The sequence below is a fragment of the Labeo rohita genome, chromosome 22 (assembly GCF_022985175.1).
Source record: "Labeo rohita strain BAU-BD-2019 chromosome 22, IGBB_LRoh.1.0, whole genome shotgun sequence".
NCBI lineage: Eukaryota > Metazoa > Chordata > Actinopteri > Cypriniformes > Cyprinidae > Labeo > Labeo rohita.
Genome location: NC_066890.1, coordinates 44667300 through 44688087, shown reverse-complemented (window position 1 = coordinate 44688087; position 20788 = coordinate 44667300). Strand labels below are relative to the sequence as shown.

The following is a 20788-nucleotide window of genomic DNA, read 5'->3' as shown; positions in this document are numbered from 1 at the left end:
GTGGAATGATCATTAACTTTTAAACTGTAAACTGTGTGTACACATTTCTCTGGATGAATAGAGAGACCGTATTCAGATATCAGACACTAATTAATCTCATGTAGTCAAGCCCCCCACCACCCTGTTCTTTGTTTCTTCAGTATAACATCAGGCTCACATGTGTCCAGCTCCGTGTCTGTGAAAAGTGACCGTTCAAAAGGTGACATGCCAAACTTCAGTAAGAAAACACCATCTGCCACAAAAAGGTATTTCATGTGCTGTAAATTATAGCATTGCATTGTTTCTCTGCTGTGGTTTTGTAAGAGAACCTGGCTTAATACTTCTGTAAATTATCGAACACAATGTCTGGTAAACTTTATTGAGCTTGGTTTATCATTTTGTTACAGTAATACAATTAAACCGGCAAACACGGCAAGCTTAAATTTACCATCATGCAACCAATCATTAAAGGAGTCCAATTCCAAAACAATGATTCACATATAATGTACTCACCCCCTTGTCATCCAAGATGTTCATGACTTTCTTTTTTCGATCATAAAGAAATTAGTTTTTTTGAGGAAAATATTGCAGCGTTTTTCTCCATATAATGGACTGATATGGTGCCCCGATTTTGTACTTTCAAAATGCAGTTTAAATGCGGCTTAAAACGATCCCAAATGTGGTTGTAAATGATCCCAGCATGGCGGCCCCGTGCTCGCAATGTTTGAGTTAACTAACTAGAGAAATGTTGCCTGGCAGTGGGTGATGTTGTTGGGCATGAAAGCATACTGTCTGCCTCTAGGATGAATAATGCCACTGTTATTTTTCTCAGCACTGTTGAAAAGTCTAATGAACTAGTTGAGGCAGGAATAGTTGTTGATGATCTTTTTACCCCTGTGCTTCCACTTTCTACACCATCAAAGAAAGTCACATTGTCCAATGTACCACCGTTCTTAAGTGATGAGATATTAGCTAAAGCTTTGTCTCATTACGGCAAACTAGTCTCTCCTATTGAAAAGATCCCTATCAGTAGTGAATCGCCCTTACTAAAACATGTTGTTTCATTTAGGAGTTTCGTTTATGTGATTATGAATGATGATGCTGATTTAGATGTGTCCTTGCACTTTCAGGTTGATGTGCATGATTACATTATTTACGCAACAACTGACAAAATTAAATGTTTCAATTGTGGACAACCCGGCTATTTAATCCGTGTTTGTCCCGCAAAAAACTCGAACAACCTGTCAACTGATGGTGATGTAGGCGCTGGTAGTAGTGATGTGTTAGTAAACGAACCAGATGAAGCAAGACTGTCAGATGAGGTTCCGGGTGTATCAGGGTTATGAGCAATGAAGGGCAAAAATGATGATGATTTACCTTTGATCGCGATAACTTATCAAATAATGAATCAGTGCTTGAAAACACAGTTTCTGGTTTAGAAGTGTCCAATGCTCAGGCAGAGGTAGCCGTTATTGAGACAGATTTAAACAATGCTTTTGCTTCAATAATGACCTGCATTCTACTGTAAGGAATATATGTGATGACACTCGAATGGAAACAGAGCAGACAGATTTTAAAGTCCCTTTAAAGAGGAAGAAGTCTGGTAAAGGACTGATTGTTAGACATGCAAAGAAAGCAGACACAAGTGAATTGAGTGATAAGGATGAAACAGAAAGTAACAGTGAATCTTCTGATTCAAGTGTCTTTCTCAGAATGATTTCTCTGGACGTCATTATGAGGTAGATGACATTAAACGGTTCCTCAGAGCTACTAAAAATAAGAGGGGAGTGTGCATCAATGAATATTTTCCTGACATTAAGCAGTTTGTTGAGAAAACTAAGCGTTTCATTATGGAGGGCTCCTTTACAAACAAAGAGGTTATTAAAAAAGTTACCCCGAAGAGGTAATCAAAGGCAGACTTTTGAAAGTAAGAGCTTCTTTTGAAAATGTTGTATTTGTTTTTATTTGTGTGTACATACCAACCTCAGCTGTTCAAAGAATGTTATTTTTAAATACTTAGTCTAACTTAGATAGAAATCACACTGAACCCCATTTACCTTCACGTCAACGTCTTGTTCAGCTTACAAAAACACACAAACTAGTCGATATTTGGAGACGGCTTAATGTAGAACAAAAATAATACACTTGTTCGTGATAACATGATTTCATTGGCAAGACTAGATAGGTTTTATGTTTTTAAACATCATGGTAGTATTGTTAAGAGTTGTTTTATTACCCCATCATGTCTTTCAGATCATAGTATGGTGCAGTGCTGTATCTTTTTAAACTCTATTAAACCAAGAAGTGCTTACTATCATATAAATATTGCTTTATTGGGTGATAAGTGTTTTAAAGAAAGCTTTAACACATTTTGGGATGTCTTTAAAACTACAAAAAAACTCCTTTAGAACACTGCAGCAAAGGTGGGATTTTGGGAAACACGATAAATCAGTTTTGTCAACAATACTCTCAGAACGTCACTAGAGAGGTAACCTTGATTTTAAACACCTTAGAGACTGATCTTTTAAAGTTGCAAGAATTGGTTCACTTGAGTAATGCGGAGTCTCTTTTAAAAAAAATAAGAGGGCTCAGTTATCTGACCTATTAGGGATTAAAACACAGGTTGTTTTGGTCATGTTTTTTAAGTGTAAATGAGATGACTATACCTTTAAGGGTTTTTTTTTTTTGTCACTTTGGAAAGGAAAAATGGACAGAATGGAGTCATTCATGCCTTACGGATGGAATCTGGAGCTTTATTAACTTACCTCAAAGACATTTGTTTATGAGTCTTTATATAAAAATGAACTGGATCCAGATGACAGTGACTTTTTTGATAATCTTCCTCAAGTGTCAGAGGAAGTCAATACAAAAAGTTCAGCTGCCTTGACCATGGGGGAACTGTGTAAAGCCCTCCAAGGTATGGAGCTGGGTAAAGCACCAGGGATCGATGGTCTGCCTGTCGAATTTTATAAGTCTTCTTGGTCAGAGCTTGGAGAAGACTTGCTAGAGGTACTGAATGACAGTTTAGCCAGAGGGCTGGTGCAGTTGAGTTGCTGCAGAACAGTCTTGATTCTCCTACCCAAAAAGGGTGACCTGACCAATACCAAGTGCTGGCGGCCAGTCTCCCTCCTGTGTAGTGACTACAAGATGCTCTCTAAAGTTTTAGCTAATCAGCTGGCAGGGGTCATGGACCAAGTTATACATCCTGACCAAACATACTGGTAGGTCAATTTTTAATAATGTTTCCCTGATTAGAGATCTTCTTGATGTCTCTAGATGTTAAATTTAGACTGTGGTTTAATATTATTGGATCAAGAAAAAGCCTTTGATCGCGTTTATTTATGGAAAGTTTTGGAATCCTTTGGTTTTTATAAAAGATCAGGTGAAAGTTCTCTATAGTAAAGTTCAGAGAATTCTCAAGGTGAACGGTGGTTTATTTGCTCCTTGTAGAGGTATTAGACAGGGGTGTTCACTCTCTGGTATGCTCTATTCTTTGGCCATAGAGCTGTTATTACAGCAAATAAGAATGAAACTTCATGGTATATCTTTGCCAAATTGTAATGATAATCTTTTATTGTTAGCATATGCTGATTATACAGTAGTTATGATTAGTAAGCAATGTGATGTACAGGTCTTATCTGAATTTCTTGGAAAATGTAAGGTTTTATCTTCTGCTAATGTAAATTGGAATAAAAGTGAAGCACTGTTATTAGGAAGTTGGAAATGTGGAAAACCAAGGCTTCCTGCTGGTTTACATTGGGGAAAGGTTTTAAATATCTGGGGGTCTTTTTAGGTAATGAGGCAATAGTACAGAAAAACTGTACTATTGTCTGTACAGGAAGGTTTATTTGAAAAAGTCAAAGGTCATCTAGAAAAATGTTTTTTGTCTCTGAAATTGTCATACAGAGGGCGCATTTTAATTGTTAACAATTTGGTTTCATCTTCCTTATGGCATAAGTTTGCCTGTGTAAATCCTCCTTTGCAGTTGCTTTCAAAAATTCAGGCTGTTCTGGAGAACTTTTTTTGGGGGTAGATTCCATTGGCTCTCACAAAATATATTGTTTTTGCCTAAGGAGGAAGGTGGTAAAGGACTCATACATCTTCAAAGCAGGATTGTAACCTTTCGCCTGCAGTTTGTGCAAAGACTGTTGGATGGACCTTCAAATTTTAGCTGGCGTGCTGTTTCATCCCTGGTTTTCCGAAGTTCTGCACAGTTGGGGCTGGACAAAGCACTTTTCTTGTTGGATCCCCTAAAACTGGATACCTCTATGTTGCCAATTTTTTTATAAGAACATTTTTAAGGTCTGGAGCCTCTTTGTTGTCCAATGACCGGAAAACTCACATTCTCTTCATTGGTTGCTAGAGGAGCCTTTAATCTGTGGTTCTTGGTTGGACTTAACGGATGTTTACTTTTTTTTTCAGGACTTAGTAAGTTGCTAACTCTTAACAACATTATTACTTTGAGGCAGCTGCAGAATATTGTAGGGCCAGATTTCAAGAACGAAGTTGCATTGGCTCAACGCTTGGGAATCAGGTCTATTTGTTTGGCTACCCAGTTGCTGATGAAATGGTAAAATGCTCCTAAACCAACTGAAATAGACTTGTTAGCAGAGTACTATGAAGGTTCCTGTTTTGCTAATCCGAAAGACTCCTTTCCTTGCTTGTTTTTGTCTTTAAATGTTTAAAGAATTATTTCTCCTTTTATTGAAGGTGTTGCATCTCTGTGTAAATTCTTTTTTTTTAAGTACTGGTAAATCTTTGTACAGGTTTTGTGTTTTGGTTTTAGCAAAAAAGTTTTAAATGGAAAAGTTGATTTGTTGAAAAAGTTGAAAAGTTGATGAAAAAAAACGTGATTTATTTTCAAACTGGATGAAAGTACAAAACTGTGGAAAGTGGAGATCCTTATATAAACCACCATTGACCAAGAGAGCAGGAGATTAACAATGGAGAGTTCTTCATGCTGCTATCGCAGATAATCTTGTATTTCGGTTTTAAACTCTGTATGTCCTTTTTGTTCTAATAGAGAAACAATCTTTCATACTTTTACCAATTAGTGTAGATTGCAAACTTTATTTCTAGTTGTAAGCAGTGTTTTAGGAGTTTTTGACTTTTAGTTTTGACTCTGGAGATATTTATTTTGGGGTTCAAATATGTGAGAGAAAAAAAAAAAGATTTGTTTGTCAACTTCTGAATTTTGTTCTAGGCCAAGCAAAACTGGAGGAAAGTAGGAAAAAGAAAATAGAAAAAAATGTAAATCAGAATATAGTAGCTGTGTTTTCTAACTTGATGAAATCAAGAGTTATGGTTGATTTTCTTTATTATAAGTCTGTTGAAGATTTTGTCACATTTGAATGTATTTGGTGTTGTAATAAGGCTTTGTGTTCTTTGCGAGTTTCTTTTATTTTGTTGTATCAATGTATTGTGAATAGGAGAGTTTTTTGTAATGAAGGTTTTGGTAAAATTCAAATTCTCTCTCTCTCGCTCTCTCTCTCTCTCTCTCTCTCTCTCTCTCTTTGCGCATGCGTTAGCATCTGTTGAGCGAGTGTGAGCTGAGCGTGTGGTGAGTGCGAGCTGTGTTTATTAACAGTTAACCTGCTGTGGCATTAACAGTTGCTTTCTCTTTTCTTTCTTTTCTATCTCTTTTAATTTTTTTTTGGCTTTGATATCTGTGGTGTTTTGACTGGTGAAATAAGTTTTCTTTGAGAGTTTTTGGGCGTCGGCAACCAGTGTATGACTGGGAAGCATGGCAGCCCAAAACACAAGCACTAGTTTGGATTCTCTCACATGGCTCCACAGCGTGATAGTGGTATCCGCAGTGAATGTGGAGGAGTGCATCCTGTCCGTTGGAGAATGAATAGCGCTATTGTTTTGTTTTTGAGTTCAGTTGAGAAAGCAAAGGAAGTAATGGAGAAAGGAGTTGTAGTTAGTGGTTTGTTTACCCCAGTGCTTCCCCTTTCTACCCTTGCTAAGAAAGTCACTTTGTCTAATGTTCCACCGTTGATTAAGGATGAAATGTTGATCAAAGAACTGTCATGTTTTGGAAAGGTAGTCAGTCCTATGAAAAAAATCGCTCTTGGAAGTAAGTTAGACTTCATTAAGCATGTAGTATCTTTCAGAAGATTCATTTATATGATTCTGAAAGATAATAGAGATGAGCTTAACCTGAATCTGAAATTCAGAGTTGATGATTTTGATTACACTGTCTTTGTAAGTACTGATGTGATTAAGTGCTTTGGCTGTGGTAAAACAGGGCATCTAGTGCATTTTTGTCCAGATAAAAATAATACAAACATACACTGTAAAAAATGAAAAGTTGACTCAACTTAAAATTTCAAGGCAACTTGCTGCACAGCTTTTTTGAGTTTACTCAACTTTGGACCAAGTTGTTCACTCAACCCAAGTCACTGAGTAAAGTCACATGACACATGACATTTTTTGTTCAGCTAAAACAGTTTTGTTAGTTAACAAGACTTGTAATGCTTGGTCTGTGAACTGTTTTCTGTAAGTGTTATGGACAAAGATGATTTGTTCTAGTTAGCATTTACACAGTGTTATAAAATAAAACTATAACTGCATTCTTAATTTGTTTTTATTGTCTTAAATGTAGAAAGAAATACATACAAGGTAATATGCATGCTTCCTAACATAAAAAAATAAATAAAATAAAATACAAGCTGAAGATGCGTAAATGAAGATTCACTTTTAACCTTTTAACATGAAAAGGCTTTGACTATTCCTTAGAATGTTTAAAACCTTAAAACCAATAACCATGTGAAATAAGCAGTTTATAGAACTGCATCTTTAGACCAGTTCAGCACTGGATGTCCTGCCCACCAATCAGCAATGTCAACATATTCCTTACAAAATACACTACAATCAGCATTAAAATTTTCAAACAAACAATAAAAAAATAAAAATAAAGTACAAATACAAATGAAATACAAATAAAACAAAATACAAATAAAATGGCACATTTAATAAAGATTCTGAAAAGATGAAATTAATTTAAAAGATGCTCACACCAAGACTTTAACGTTCACAGCATGAGTTTAGTTTTCAGGGACTGTACCTTTGCAGAGCAGTGAGTGCCCATTTTCATAAACACCTTCTCAATTACCTCAAAAGTATATTTGAGTTCTTTTGGGTATTGAAAATCCAAGGCGAAGATAAGGGCGAACAGGTAAGCAACAGCAGATTGTAGGTCTGAAATGTCTTTTAGAACAATTACCTCCTCCGATATTCAATATGTATGAATCTGGAACAGAAGATTTATGTACAGATTTGTGCATTATTTACTCTATATACAGCTGTATAAATAAGAGATGTGCATGTGTATTTACATAATAATACTACAGAAAGAGACAATAATTAGAAATGGAGAAAGAAATACAGAAATTAATTGTAGAACCCAGATAATGATTCATGTTTTATCTGTTTAAGCTGGAGATGCTATTTGGGAAAAAGCTGTTTTTATGTCTAGATGTTTTAGTGCTCAGGGATCTGTAGCGTCTGCTTGAGGGGAGAAGTGTAAACAGGTTGTGTCCAGGGTGAGAAGGGTCTTGGATGATGTTTCCTGCCCGTTTCTTCACTCTGGAGTTGTACAAGTCCTGAAGGTTGGGCAGGTGCACACCAATGATCCTTTCTGCTGTCCTAACAGTCCGTTGCAGTCTTCTTATATCTGATTTGCTGGCTGCCCCAAACCAGACAGTTATAGAAGAGCACAGAACTGACTCAATAAGAGCTGGATAACAACTCTATAACAAAATGAATAAAGATACTTACTTTGAACGATGAAGTTTAAAAGGTTGATGAAGTTTGTCGTGATCTTGTGCTGCACCTTGACTGACTGACGATCAAAATGGCGCTATTATCCCATGTGCTCCAGCGTCTGCATGTTACAGCACGCATGCCCCAACCACCAAACCAACATGTGTGCTTGTAAACTTGCATGTGCATATCCAGTCAACAGTTCAAATTAAGTTGATCTGACAGTTTTTGAAACCACAAATTAAGTCCACTTATTATTTTAGTTTTAATGTCCAGTTAACTAATATATTTAAGTTATTCAAACTTTTCACAAGTTGGATTTTTTACAGTGTACAAGATGTCTCAAGTGAAAATGGTGTGCAAGTCAGGGATGAAGGAACAACAGATAATGTTCCTGAACCAGTTCAGTTTGAACTCAGGCCATCCACCAGTGGCTTGACTGATATACTGCCTCATGCACAGGCAGAAGAGGTGAATCAGGCCATAGTTGAAAATAATGGAGAGAATGATTTAGTTATTCCTTTCGTGGTTAGGAGTGAGTCCAAGGCTGATGAGAGAATGGATCTTTCACATGTCAATGCATAGCCAGACAAAGCGAGGGTGTCAATTTAAGTGAGAATTTAATGATTGATATAGTTCTGGCTGTTTTTAAAACACCTTTAAAGAGAAAAAAGAATGACAAAGTTTCAGAATCAAAACAAACTACAAAAACAGAAAGTGAAAAGGAGTCTGATATTGATGATATTGGTAATGAATTTTAGAAATGATAAAGCTAGTTTTCAGTCTTTACAAACATGATGGGGGTTTGGTAAAACTCAGATCAAGTAACTATGTTAACAGTACACTCACAGTGTCACAAAGGATAAAATTAAATCTATAAATGTTTTAGAAGATGAAATTTTGAGATTTCAAGAAGTGGCAGATTCAAGTGGAAGTCAAACACATATTGAAGCACAGGGGGCGTTAGTCCGATCTCGGTTTAAAGACAAAGACCAGATGGATGTGCCTTCAAAATTCTTCTTTAGTCTAGAAAAAAAACGGTCAAAAAGACCGGTTCTCTTATATCAGACCTGGATTTTTACAAGAATCTTTTTAAAGTATGGGACCTCTTTCATATGCAAAGAACTGATTCTACATCTACATTTTAATGAGACTTTTTCTGTGCATACTTTTATTTTGGTTTTATTTTATGTTCAGAAATGTAAAGGTGAATATCAGTTTTTAAACTTTATTTTGGGTAAAGCCAAAATCGCCATTTACATTAGTAGGAGAGATAAAATTGAGCAGAAGATTGAATATAAAGTTGAAAAGATGTTTACAGCTATGACAAAATCAAGGCTTTTAATTGATTAATTGATTTCATTTTTACAAAGCTATGGACTCTTTAAATATTTTTAAAAGAATATGGTGTCATAGAGGAGCTTTGTGTTCTGTTATTGAAAATGAACTTCAGTTTGCACCTTTTTTTTTATAAAATGAATTTTGTGAAAACTGTTTTATGTGAGTAATCCTTTTGTTAAATAAAGATGCTTGAAAATTCAAATTCTCTTTCTCTCTCTCTCTCTCTCTCTCTCTCTCTCTCTTTTCTTTATGGCATTAGTGAAAGATCAGACTCACCTGTATCCAGCTCTGTGTCTGTGAAAAGTGACCGGTCAAAAGGTGACATGCCAAACTTCAGTGAAAAAAACCCATCATCAATCAAAAGGTATTTCTTGTGTCATTATTTTTCCACTGTGGTAAATGTGATAAAACTTGACTAAATAAAACAATAAGTAAATGAACACAATGGATACTTATTATTTTTTATTTGTGCATCCTCACTTCCTTTCCTTGCATCTGAGCTACACCCTCAAGGGGAGGATGCAAGGAAGCAAAATGAGATGGAGGAATTGAAGGAAAACATTTAAATATGGGAATATCCTTAATCACGCAAATATTACTTCAAAGCATCAAAGGATCAGCCCTTATGTTGTTGAAGTTTGCTAATTTAGGAAATTCATAAAATATTTAATATGCAGTGGTAAAAAAATAAATAATAATAATTAAAATTATTATGACAGATGTGAAGGGGTGAGATATTGTATTGTGTCATTATTTATTTAACAAAAATAAAGCCAAAATAGAAAAGCCTGCTGTTAGCATAGGAAGAGAGTAAGTAGCAGTCAGGCACTGCTAATCAAATGCCTTTTGGCAGTTTGCTGATCTGGAGCTTTCAGGTTGGCATTAACACAGCTCCAAGTAGGGAAGACATCACCAATGATCTTAGAGAAGCAGTTGTTGCTATCATCAAACTGGGAAAAGTAATGCAGCAATTTCCATAGTCCATCATTCTATAGTGAGGAAGATTATTCACAAGTGGAAGACATTCAAAACAGACACCAGTCCTCCCAGGAGTGGACGTCCCAGCAAATTCAGAGTAGACTGTATAATGCTCAGAGAAATGGCAGCCAACTCAAGAACTCTACAGTCTACACTCTACTAAATTATTAAGTTCATGACAGTGTAATTAGACAAATATGGGACAAGTCAGACATTTTTGGAAGGCTTGCCAGAGAAAAGCCTCTTTTATCTAAAAACAAAACAAAACAAAAAAACATGGCAGCATGTTTAGGTCATGCAACTGGATAATGATTTTTGAATTTTAAGACCTGCCAAGGACCAGATGATTTTTATTATGTCCTAATACAGAAAACCATGGAATTCAATAGGGTGTCCTAACTTTTTCTCATCGATGTATATGTGCATCAGAGCAAGAAATGCTTGTGTACAGGTACACCTGTGTATTCTCGCTCTAATCCTCTGAAGGCTTCTTCGTTCCTTGCGGTGCAGTTAGGAAATTGAGATGGCCTTTAAGACGGCTGACGAGAACAAAAAACAAGAAAGCATTAATTTGAGTATGGAGAGCCCCTTAATGTCTAATAATTATTTTTGAACTTGTTCTGGAGCTGCTTTTTCGTAATTCAGTTGCACCTATCAGTCCATAGTCACGAAGGACAGATGCTCAGCTATACTACATTTAATTATCATTTGCAACATTTAACACATTTCAAACGAGACTGAAGCATCTGCTGTAGTGATTTTTTTTTTTTTTTTTTTTCTTATCTGTATTCAGCTCTGTGTCTGTAAAGAGTGACCGGTCAAAAGGTGACATGCCGAACTTCAGTGAGAATAAAACACCACCCAACAAAAGGTATTTCATGTGTTGTACATTATAACATTGCATTATTTCTCCACTGTGGTACATGTGATATAACCTGACTGAGTAAAACTATTAATCACTGAACACAGTGTCTGATAACCTTTATAGACTACTTGCATTGAGCCCCATGACACAATTATATAATATAAATAATACAACTAGGAATGCACAATATTGGATTTTTGCCAGTATTTTTCATCTCATTGTCATCTCATTTGGACCGATACTGATATACAGTATCTGCCTTTGTTTGGAAAGTTAGTTTTTAGCAAGAACTTATTTGTTAGAATTGAATAAACAATAATGAGTGATTAACATTCAACCCCATCTTTCTCATCAGTAGGCTAATATTATTTGTGATTTGAATTTTGTGAAAGGAGTTCGCTTTTGCTAGGTTATAAGCCGAGTTTCCGATGATTACACTTTCGAATTTGCAATCTTGTCACATTTTACAAGAAAAGATAATTGTCTGTTTTGCTTACATCTATAGATCTTTCACTTTTTAAGACTAAAGCAAAAGATGTAATATTCACGTAAAAATGTTTCATATAAGCAACAGTATTTTGTCGTAGCGCAGTGAACTTTCTCAGTGACGTCAATGAAGCTCGAGAAGCAGAGTTCCAGATGTCAAAATAAGACTATATTGAACAAAGCAACAAAGCCGAGACAACGGTTACCGCATCTAGTCTCTATCTTTCCAGGTGTCCATTCTTATACCTATCCATGCTAACCAAAATTGGTGATTCCGTTTTTTTATTGGTTATGCCTGTCTGGTTTGCCACAACTAATTACTATCCCACCTGGCCCATTTTTTAATGGTGGAATTCGGCTAGATCAGCCCTTTTTTAAAAATAACTTTTATTCCGCCTTCTCCCATTGGTTGGAGGAGGTCACATGGGACATATATCAAACCTGTTTACATGTATCTGTCATATGTTGGAAATCACCCAAAGTTCATTGGTTCGCTTAAGTTCACTGGTATGGTCCAGTGGAAATCACCGGTGCTGCCCAACAGCATACACATGAGACTCTCAATCTGTGTTGAGACATCCAGTATTGTGTTGAACAATCAGCATATTGATCAGTCTGTTGATTACTGTTATGACCATACATCATATGTTTAAGTGAAATAATACCATATTGAGTAAAATAGCATAAAATATATTTAAGAATACACAATACTGGTGAAAGAGGTAATTAATTACTGTGCCGTAATTACTTTTGTGCTAATTTTATTTTAAATGCTGATCATGTCAATTGCAAACACTTCCATTGTGTTTCAAAATACAATGAGCACCATGAAACCATTTAAAAAAACACAGTCAGTCACCAGTAAATGATCACAAAGGGAACAACGTCGCACTCTCTTTAACGGCATCTTTTGCCACTGCACGTGCTATTACTGTTTACTCTTTCACACACCGAATGCATCATTAAATAAAGCGATCCAAAACAGTGAACCTAATCACCATTCAGGCAAAACTTTGATTCAAGAATAAGCCACACTGCTGACGTAATCTAATCGCTAGCACAGCCTGAGCACATGTGAGTTAACGTATCAGCAGGACATATGGGGATCATTTTTCATATTGGGCCAATGCCGATATCAGTCCGGTAATATTGTGCATCCCTAAATACAACTATTATTATTATGAAAATTACCCATGGTTTTACTACAAATAAAACCAAAAAATTGCAGTTGTAGTTGAATTATAGTAAAGACAAATTAACCTGGATTTTGCTATGTACACCAAACCAAATTTAACTATGGTATTTGTAGTTGTAAAGAAGTTACACTTTTAATATAGTAAAACCATGGTTAATTTTCGTAAGTCAAATTGTTTGGAAATTGTAAATTCATATGATCAGTTTATAAAAAAGACAAGTGCTGGACTGTGGCAGGTTAGTGGGGAAATATGTAGTTAGTTATTTAATTATTTATTATTCATAATGGTATTAGTGGAGGAAATACAGAGGAAATTTATTTATAGGAACATTTTAGCAGATTTAAGATAATGCATGTTAACCAGAGCTGGCCCTCCCTATAAGCAAACTAAACGGCTGCTTAGGGCCCCACTAGGGGGCCCCCACAAGTGATCAGAGTCATTACATTACAAAGCGCGCTGCTGTCACTAGCCAAGTTCCCATCCAGGTTTTGCGCTGTTTGGTTATCAACAAAGAGAATACCTACAAAAAAAAATAAAAAATAAAAAATAATAATAATAATAATACAGTCATTCAAACAAACTGAAAAAAAAAAAACATGCCATTTCACTTCCCTTTATTTCAGAACAAGTCCTTTAAATTTAACAGAACAGCAGTACTCAGAACACAACAAGAACATATATTTTTTAGTGGTAATGTTACATTGACGTTAAAGACCTAATCTGGTCTTTATTGAAAATTTTAATTAAAGATTATTAAACATTGTATACTATAATAAAATATTTTATCTTTTTAAATTGCCCAGTTTTACAGACAAGGCTTAAGCTATAATCTCAGTCTAAAATGCATTATTATGCTTTAACTGAAAGCATCTTGCACTGGCATATCTGTGTATAAAATGTGTTAGATTGTATACAGTTGCTGGTTTGCGATGTCAATAGTTCATTATTCATTTCAAGGCCCAGATGTACTGGGCTGGCCCTGGCGTTAACCCAGAGAATATGATTAATTATTTTAAAAATGCCAACCTTAAAACTTAGTAATAATCTGTGTTGTCATGAGAAATTGTCTGTATCGCTGACCGGAAACTCCCACATTGTAAAAGTAGAATGTGCAAGTAGTTGTGCAAGTAGTCGATTGAACGTGGTCTTTAGCTTTTATATATATATACATATATATATTAATTCACTATGGAAAATAGATCATTCAACCAAACAATATGTCTATCCATACATCTATAGTGATGAAGGATTGCATTTGATTACCATTTGCAACATTAAAACTTTTCAAATGAGTATCATCTGTATATTTATTTATTTATTTACTTTTTAGTGTGAGATTAGGCTCACATGTGTCCAGCTCTGTGTCTGTGAAGAGTGACCGTTCAAAGGGTGACATGCCGAACTTCAGTGAGGAAAAAATGTCACCTGCCAAAAGGTATTTCATATGTTATCTTATTTTTGGTCACACATAGACTGTGTTAGAAAGTTGAAAGAATCAGTGAATACTTTTTGTGAACCTTTTTGTTTCAAGTATTTATCAAAGTACATGGTAATCTCTGTGCTATTTTTTTTTTTTTTTTTTTTTACAAATGATTTCTGTAATTTTTTGCCTGCTTTATTTATTTATTTTATTTATTTATCACAGGAACAGGAAGAATTTCAAAGACAGTCTCCTATGTGTCTTCCAGGTAGGAAAATACATTTTCATGTTTATTAATATGTTACTGAACACAGAAATTAAATATGTTACTGAATACCAGGGTCAGAAATTTACTTTTCCGTTAGTGGGCAAGATTTCCAGGGGCATTTTTTACATCTATGAGGGCAATTTTTCTAATCACTTTATTATAATCACCAATATTATACTTAAATTTACCCAATAACTTTAATCAGTATTTTAAACAGTTGTCAGTAACAATAGACTGTTTAAATTGTTAGCTATTTGAATTATGTGTAAAAAAAAAATAATAATACTAAATGAAGCTCATAAGGCTGCAATATTATGACAAAATTTATTATTATAGATTATTGCTGTTTTTATTGTAATAATGAGTATTAATATAGATTAATGTTTTTGTTTTTTTTGTTTGTGTTTTGGGCACATCACATTCTGGCTTCACAGAAAAACATGTTGATCCATGGCATTAGTCTAGTCTAGTGCACTCTATGCAAAAACAAAATGTTTCTGCACTGTGTGTTATTTATAATGAGGGCATTTGCGAGCTTTCATGCTCAACATAGCTGACTAAGCACCTCTGATTGGACAATGCATTCCTAAGTTCAACAGAATGTGTTAGACTGGTTTTAAGGCTCAGTGCTGTACAATACAGTGTGTAAAATTATGAGGAATTTTTCATTCATTTTGGTGGCATTTTTGCTATAACCCCTTGGTAATTTCCGATTTTGCTGAACACATAAAATTTGATGTCTAATATATAAACTAATTCAAAAAAGGAACATCTGTTGTTTAGGGTACTATATTTTAAAGATACATTTGTGAAAAACAAACCATTTTCATCTTTGAACATTAAAAAGACCTTACTGCTACTGAAAAACACTGAAAGAAAGATTCCCAAGATTCTTACCTGAAAGAGAAATCTACGATCTAAATACAGTGTTAGGATCACAAGAAAGGCAACTCAAAGACTGTTTTTCACAACTTACACTACACAGTGTCTTGTAATCTTGTACAGACATCTATATGGTTCTGTTGATGGAGTAATCCTGTGTTTACAATGCTCTAGTATTTCCTCTCCTCCTACTACAAGCACGTATCATTGGACAGGGCTAAAGAGGCAGTGACGTAGAAGCAGGCATTGATCTTCTCCTGCAATCATACTGTTTAGCCACGCTATTACGTCATAAAGTGGCACATTCCAAAACAAACCATTTTCTGAGCTTGGTATCAATAAAAGCTCTTTTTAAACTAACGTTAAAGTTTTCACTTTTGAAACTGAAATAATGTTTTTATAGTACACTGACCTGTTATATGTCTAACAGGTCAGTGTTCAAGGGAAATTTGATTTCTCAGCTCATGACCCCTTTAAAGCAGCTATATATATATATATATATATATATATAGGTATATGTATATGTGTTTCATTGTTAGTTTTGACCAAAATGGATGTACTATTTGGTTTAAATTGTTCTTACTTTTTTATATTTCTATAACTTTTTAATTGTTTTTTGTTATTGTTTATTTTATTTTGTTTGTAGGATCTCGAGAGCAAAGTAATCAGATTTTTGAGGAATGAAATGGAAAAATGTAAGAAAATATTACAACAAGAGAACACACACTGCTTAGTCAAGGACTTTAATGAGAACAGATGCCGTATCAAAGAAGCAGCTCTTGATCTTATACTCTACTTCCTGAGAGAGATGAAGCAAGATGAAGCTGCTGATACTCTAGAAGGTGAGAGACTCATGACCATCTGTCAGATTGTCACTTATACATCACTAACTTATAGGTCAGGAAATTCTAATAAAAATATCTGTTTTTTTTTATTCTGTTGTTTAGATGAGCTGTTCTTTATTCATCAGCTAAAATGTAGCCTAAAGAAGAAGTATCAATGTGTGTTTGAAGGAATTGCAAAGCAGGGTGACTCTACACTTCTGAATAACATCTACACAGATCTTTATATCACTCAGGGTTGTAGTGAACAGGTCAATACTGAACATGAGGTAAGACAGATTGAAGTAACTTCCAGACGTTCTGAATCACAAGAGGTACAGGTTGAATGCAAAAATTTGTTTGAAGTACCTGAACAAGACAAAGAGATCAGAACTGTACTGACAAAAGGAGTTGCTGGCATAGGAAAAACCATCTCTGTGCAAAAGTTTGTTCTGGATTGGGCTGAAGGAAAAGAAAATCAGGATATCAGCTTTATATTTCCTCTTCCTTTCCGGGAGATGAACTTAAAGGAGACCGAAAAACAAAGTTTCATGGACCTTTTAACTCAGTTTTTCCCAGAGACAAAAGGACTGAACCTTACAAGAAGAAATAAGTTTGAAGTCCTGTTCATCCTTGATGGATTGGATGAATGTCGCCTTCCTCTGAATTTTACACTGAATGAGACATGGTCTGATGTAATGTCACCAACCTCTCTGGATGTTCTCCTAACAAACCTCATCAAGGGAAATCTGCTTCCTTCTGCTCTCATCTGGATCACCACCAGACCAGCAGCTGCCAGTAAGATTCCTCCTGACTGCATTGACCGGCTGACAGAGATAAGAGGATTCAATGATGCACAAAAGGAAGAGTACTTCAAAAAAAGATTCACGGATGAGAATCTGGCCAACAAAATAACTGATCATGTTAAAAAATCAAAGAGTCTTTTTATCATGTGCCACATCCCCGTCTTCTGCTGGATTTCAGCCACTGTTCTCCAGAACATTTTGGAGGAAAAAAGAATTAAAGATCTGAAAAGCAATCATGCTGAGGACAGTACTAATACTCTGCAGGAATCCAATACTGAAGATACTCCCAAGACTCTGACACAAATGTACATGCACTTTCTTCGCTTTCAAATCCAGCAAAGCCGTCGAAAGTATGATGGTGAACACACACCAGATGTTTCCTGGGATAAAGATGCCATCTTTTCACTGGGGAAACTGGCATTCCAACAGCTGGAAAGAAACAACCTGATTTTCTATGAATCAGATCTGGAAGCCTGTGGTATTGATGTCTATAAAGCATCAGTGTATTCAGGCATGTGTACCCAGATCTTTAAGGAGGAAATGGGGATCATGCTTGGTACCATGTACTGCTTTGTTCACTTGAGCATTCAAGAGTTTATTGCAGCACTTTATGCACATCTGTTTCTAGACATCAACAAGAAAAGTGTGTTTGTTCGTGAGTCTACACAAGAAAACAAAAATGAAACCATGATTGATTTGCTCAAGACTGCAGTGGACAAGGCACTTGAGAGTGACAATGGACACCTTGACCTTTTCCTTCGCTTCCTTCTTGGTCTGTCACTCCAGTCCAATCGTAAACTATTACAAGGTCTGTTGACACAGCAAGATGGCAATGACAAGAACAAAAAGAAAATAATTCAGTACATCAAGCAGAAATTTGAAGCTAATCTGTCTCCAGAGAGATCCATCAATCTTTTCTACTGTCTGAATGAACTGAATGATCAAACTCTGGTGAAAGAGATTCAGACCCACCTTAGCAAAGGAAGTCTCTCATCTGCTCACCTTTCACCTGCCCAGTGGTCTGCTTTGGCCTTTGTGCTGTTGACATCAAAGGAGGAGCTGGAGGAGTTTGAGCTTCAGAAATTTAAGAAAACACATGAGTGTCTCGTTAGACTCTCAGCAGTCATCAAAACTTCAAAAAGAGCTCTGTAAGTCATTTAAAACTAGTTTTTTGCTCTCATCAGGAAAAATACATTAAACGATTAGTTCACTTCCAGAATAAAAAAAACAATTCCTGATGATTTACTCACCCTATGTCATCCAAGATATTCATGTCTTTCTTTCTTCAGTCAAAAATAAATTAAGGTTTTTGAGGAAAACATTCCAGGATTTTTCTCCATATAGTAAACTTCAATGGGACCTAACGGGTTGAATGCAGTTTCAGTGCAGCTTCAAAGGGCTCTACATGATCCCAGCTGAAGAATACGTCTTATCTAGCGAAACAATTGGCCATTTTCTTTAAAAAAAATAAAAAAAATTCCACTAGCTCTGCGATGCACATACAGGAATTAACGCATTACATGATCACGTTGGAAATATTACGTGCAGTTACCTCTTTGTCTGTGTAAAAAGGTAGGGTAGGGTGAAAAACTCCATCTCATGTTCGCCTCTAACTTCAATATCATCCAACATCATTGTTTTACCTTTTTTTGTAAAGGGCATTTGACTTTCTTTGCATGTATGCTTGGTAAACACTGGGTCGGTACTTCCGTCTACGTCACACATGGCCTTTCCAACATGACTATGTACTGAGTGAGGTTGGACTGGTGCAAGATGAGCATTTTTGGTTAAAAAGTATATAAACTTTATTTATTTATTTATTTTTTTAATGATCTTTCATTTTGCTGTATAAGACCCCTATTTTTTGGTTGGGATTGTTTCCTTTGAAGCTCCAGTTACACTGCATTACTGCATTTTGCACCTTTAACTCATTGTATCCCATTGAATTCCTTTTTATGTAGACAAATCATGGAATTTTTTCCTTAAAAAAAAAAAACAAACAAAAAAAAAAAAAAAACATAATCTTTCTCCATATATTTTTCTCCATATAGTGGACTTCAATGGTGGCCAAATGTTTGAAATAAAAAAAATGGCAAGTTCAATGCAGGTAACTTCCTCTGTGTACCACAACTGGTACTCGTACCACAGTTTGCTATGCTCCGTAACGTAAGAGAACGCTAGACATAGCATAATAGTTTTTATATTGAATTGAATGAAATAGCCTAACCTAAAAGAACGACTTGTGGATTGATGTGAATGCCAGCAAGCAGGAATGGCCAGAATGCTTGTGAATTGATTTTATCGGGTTACAGTAAAAGGTAGGATATGGATTTAATTGCAAACTGTTAGTAGCCTACTGATTTTATAATTGATCATGCTACATGCTACGGCATTCGATTCCACACGCGTCCAACTAGCAGTGACAGCCTGCTGAATAATCTGCAAATAAAAAGTAAAAAAAAAAAATAAATCTTTAAAGATTATTCACATTTACATTGTAGGGGATCTACAGAAGTCAATTTAGCTCAAAGGGAATCATCTAAGATTGAACAGAATCTCCGTTTTACAGCGGATCAATGAATCGGGCAGCAAATCATTGAGCGAGCCGTATAACATCAACTCTGCAATGGATACTAATATCCAAAATATAGTGAAAACACTATTTATTAGCATGGTAACAAGGTCGGCAGTTTAAGACATTAATTTATAAGCACAAAACACAAGATACTTCTCTTTTCAATATGAATAAGAATTTATTGGATAAACCTAAGACATATAAACTAATCTAACACACAGACGTGCATTCACACATTCATACGAGTTGCAGAAAGAGAGAGAGATGAGGAAAGAATGAGTTTAGAAGACTGAAAATGTGAAATCCCAAGTTTATAGCATAAGTTTATGCAATTGCTTAGACCTGAACAACCATCAATCATTTAATTAACCCTCGCGTTGAGTTTCTCAATGAGGCTATTAAACTTTATATTAAATGCATCAGTCCAGCTAGAATCTGGAGGTTGCACTTGAGTTGCCTTTGTGTTAAGGGGTTTCCTTGTTGCAGAAAGGGGTTCCCCAAGGTTGCTGATTGGTTGGAAGTTTGTAGTCGTTGGAAGTGATGTCTTGGGCGTTGGCTGGAGGATGGAGTTGTGTAAGATGGTTGAAGTTTTGAGGCGGGCACGAAGTCTGAGACACGTCTTAGCAGCAAAACTTAACTTAGAACATGAAACTCTCAACGGAAAGAAAAAATTAAAGTAAAAGAAAGAAATGTGACGATCTCCTCATGTTTCCGTTTTAGAGGAGTGGCTTTAGATGTTGACAAATTAGATGTTGTCTTAACTCGGGATATTGCTATGTTTCTCCTCCCAAAACATAAATCAGCATGCTATCTTATAAGTCACATGGTCAGAATTTTCCTGCTCTTGCAGAGTATAATTTGGCCATGATTCCTATAACATGAATACAATCCATTTGACAAAGAATTGATCGGTAGAAACGTTCAAAGCATGAATTTTCAAATTCATACATACCAAACATGAATATAAACCCTTAAGCTATTCAGTAGTTATTTTAAAGGACATACACAACAAGTGATTAGAACATAATAGACAAATGTGTGGGTAACATACATAGTAGGGAGTTATGCAATGGTCTGATGTTCATTCATAAGTCCTAGACAAATGTGTGGGTAACATACATAGTAGGGAGTTATGCAATGGTCTGATGTTCATTCATAAGTCCTTTTAAGCATCATTTTGGTGCATATTTAGGTAAAAGGGACAGTCTCTCTGTCATTCGGTGAACTTAGGGCATGTTCCGAGGAACAAAGGAATTTAGGTCTGGTTCTTGTCTTGGGTGGGGGAGCACCACCCAACAAAGTTTCCTCATGTAATGATCCTGATGTGCTGTATCTTTGACCATTAATCTTGGGTTTCTTGCCCCAATATTGAAAATCTCCTTTCTGAGTTGGGATTATCAATAA

General features: G+C 35.6%; 1 protein-coding gene across 1 annotated transcript in view; it reads left to right on the top strand.

Annotated features, from left to right (window-relative positions):
• The window catches only part of LOC127153519 (NACHT, LRR and PYD domains-containing protein 12-like), a 44392-nt gene that overhangs the window by 9925 nt on the left and 13679 nt on the right, over nt 1–20788 (top strand). Inside the window, exons 6-12 of the mRNA XM_051094609.1 lie at nt 141–245; nt 9347–9451; nt 10859–10936; nt 13943–14047; nt 14258–14300; nt 15829–16024; nt 16130–17957. Coding sequence (XP_050950566.1) covers nt 141–245; nt 9347–9451; nt 10859–10936; nt 13943–14047; nt 14258–14300; nt 15829–16024; nt 16130–17957 — 2460 coding nt within the window. The remainder of the gene's footprint in view (nt 1–140; nt 246–9346; nt 9452–10858; nt 10937–13942; nt 14048–14257; nt 14301–15828; nt 16025–16129; nt 17958–20788) is intronic.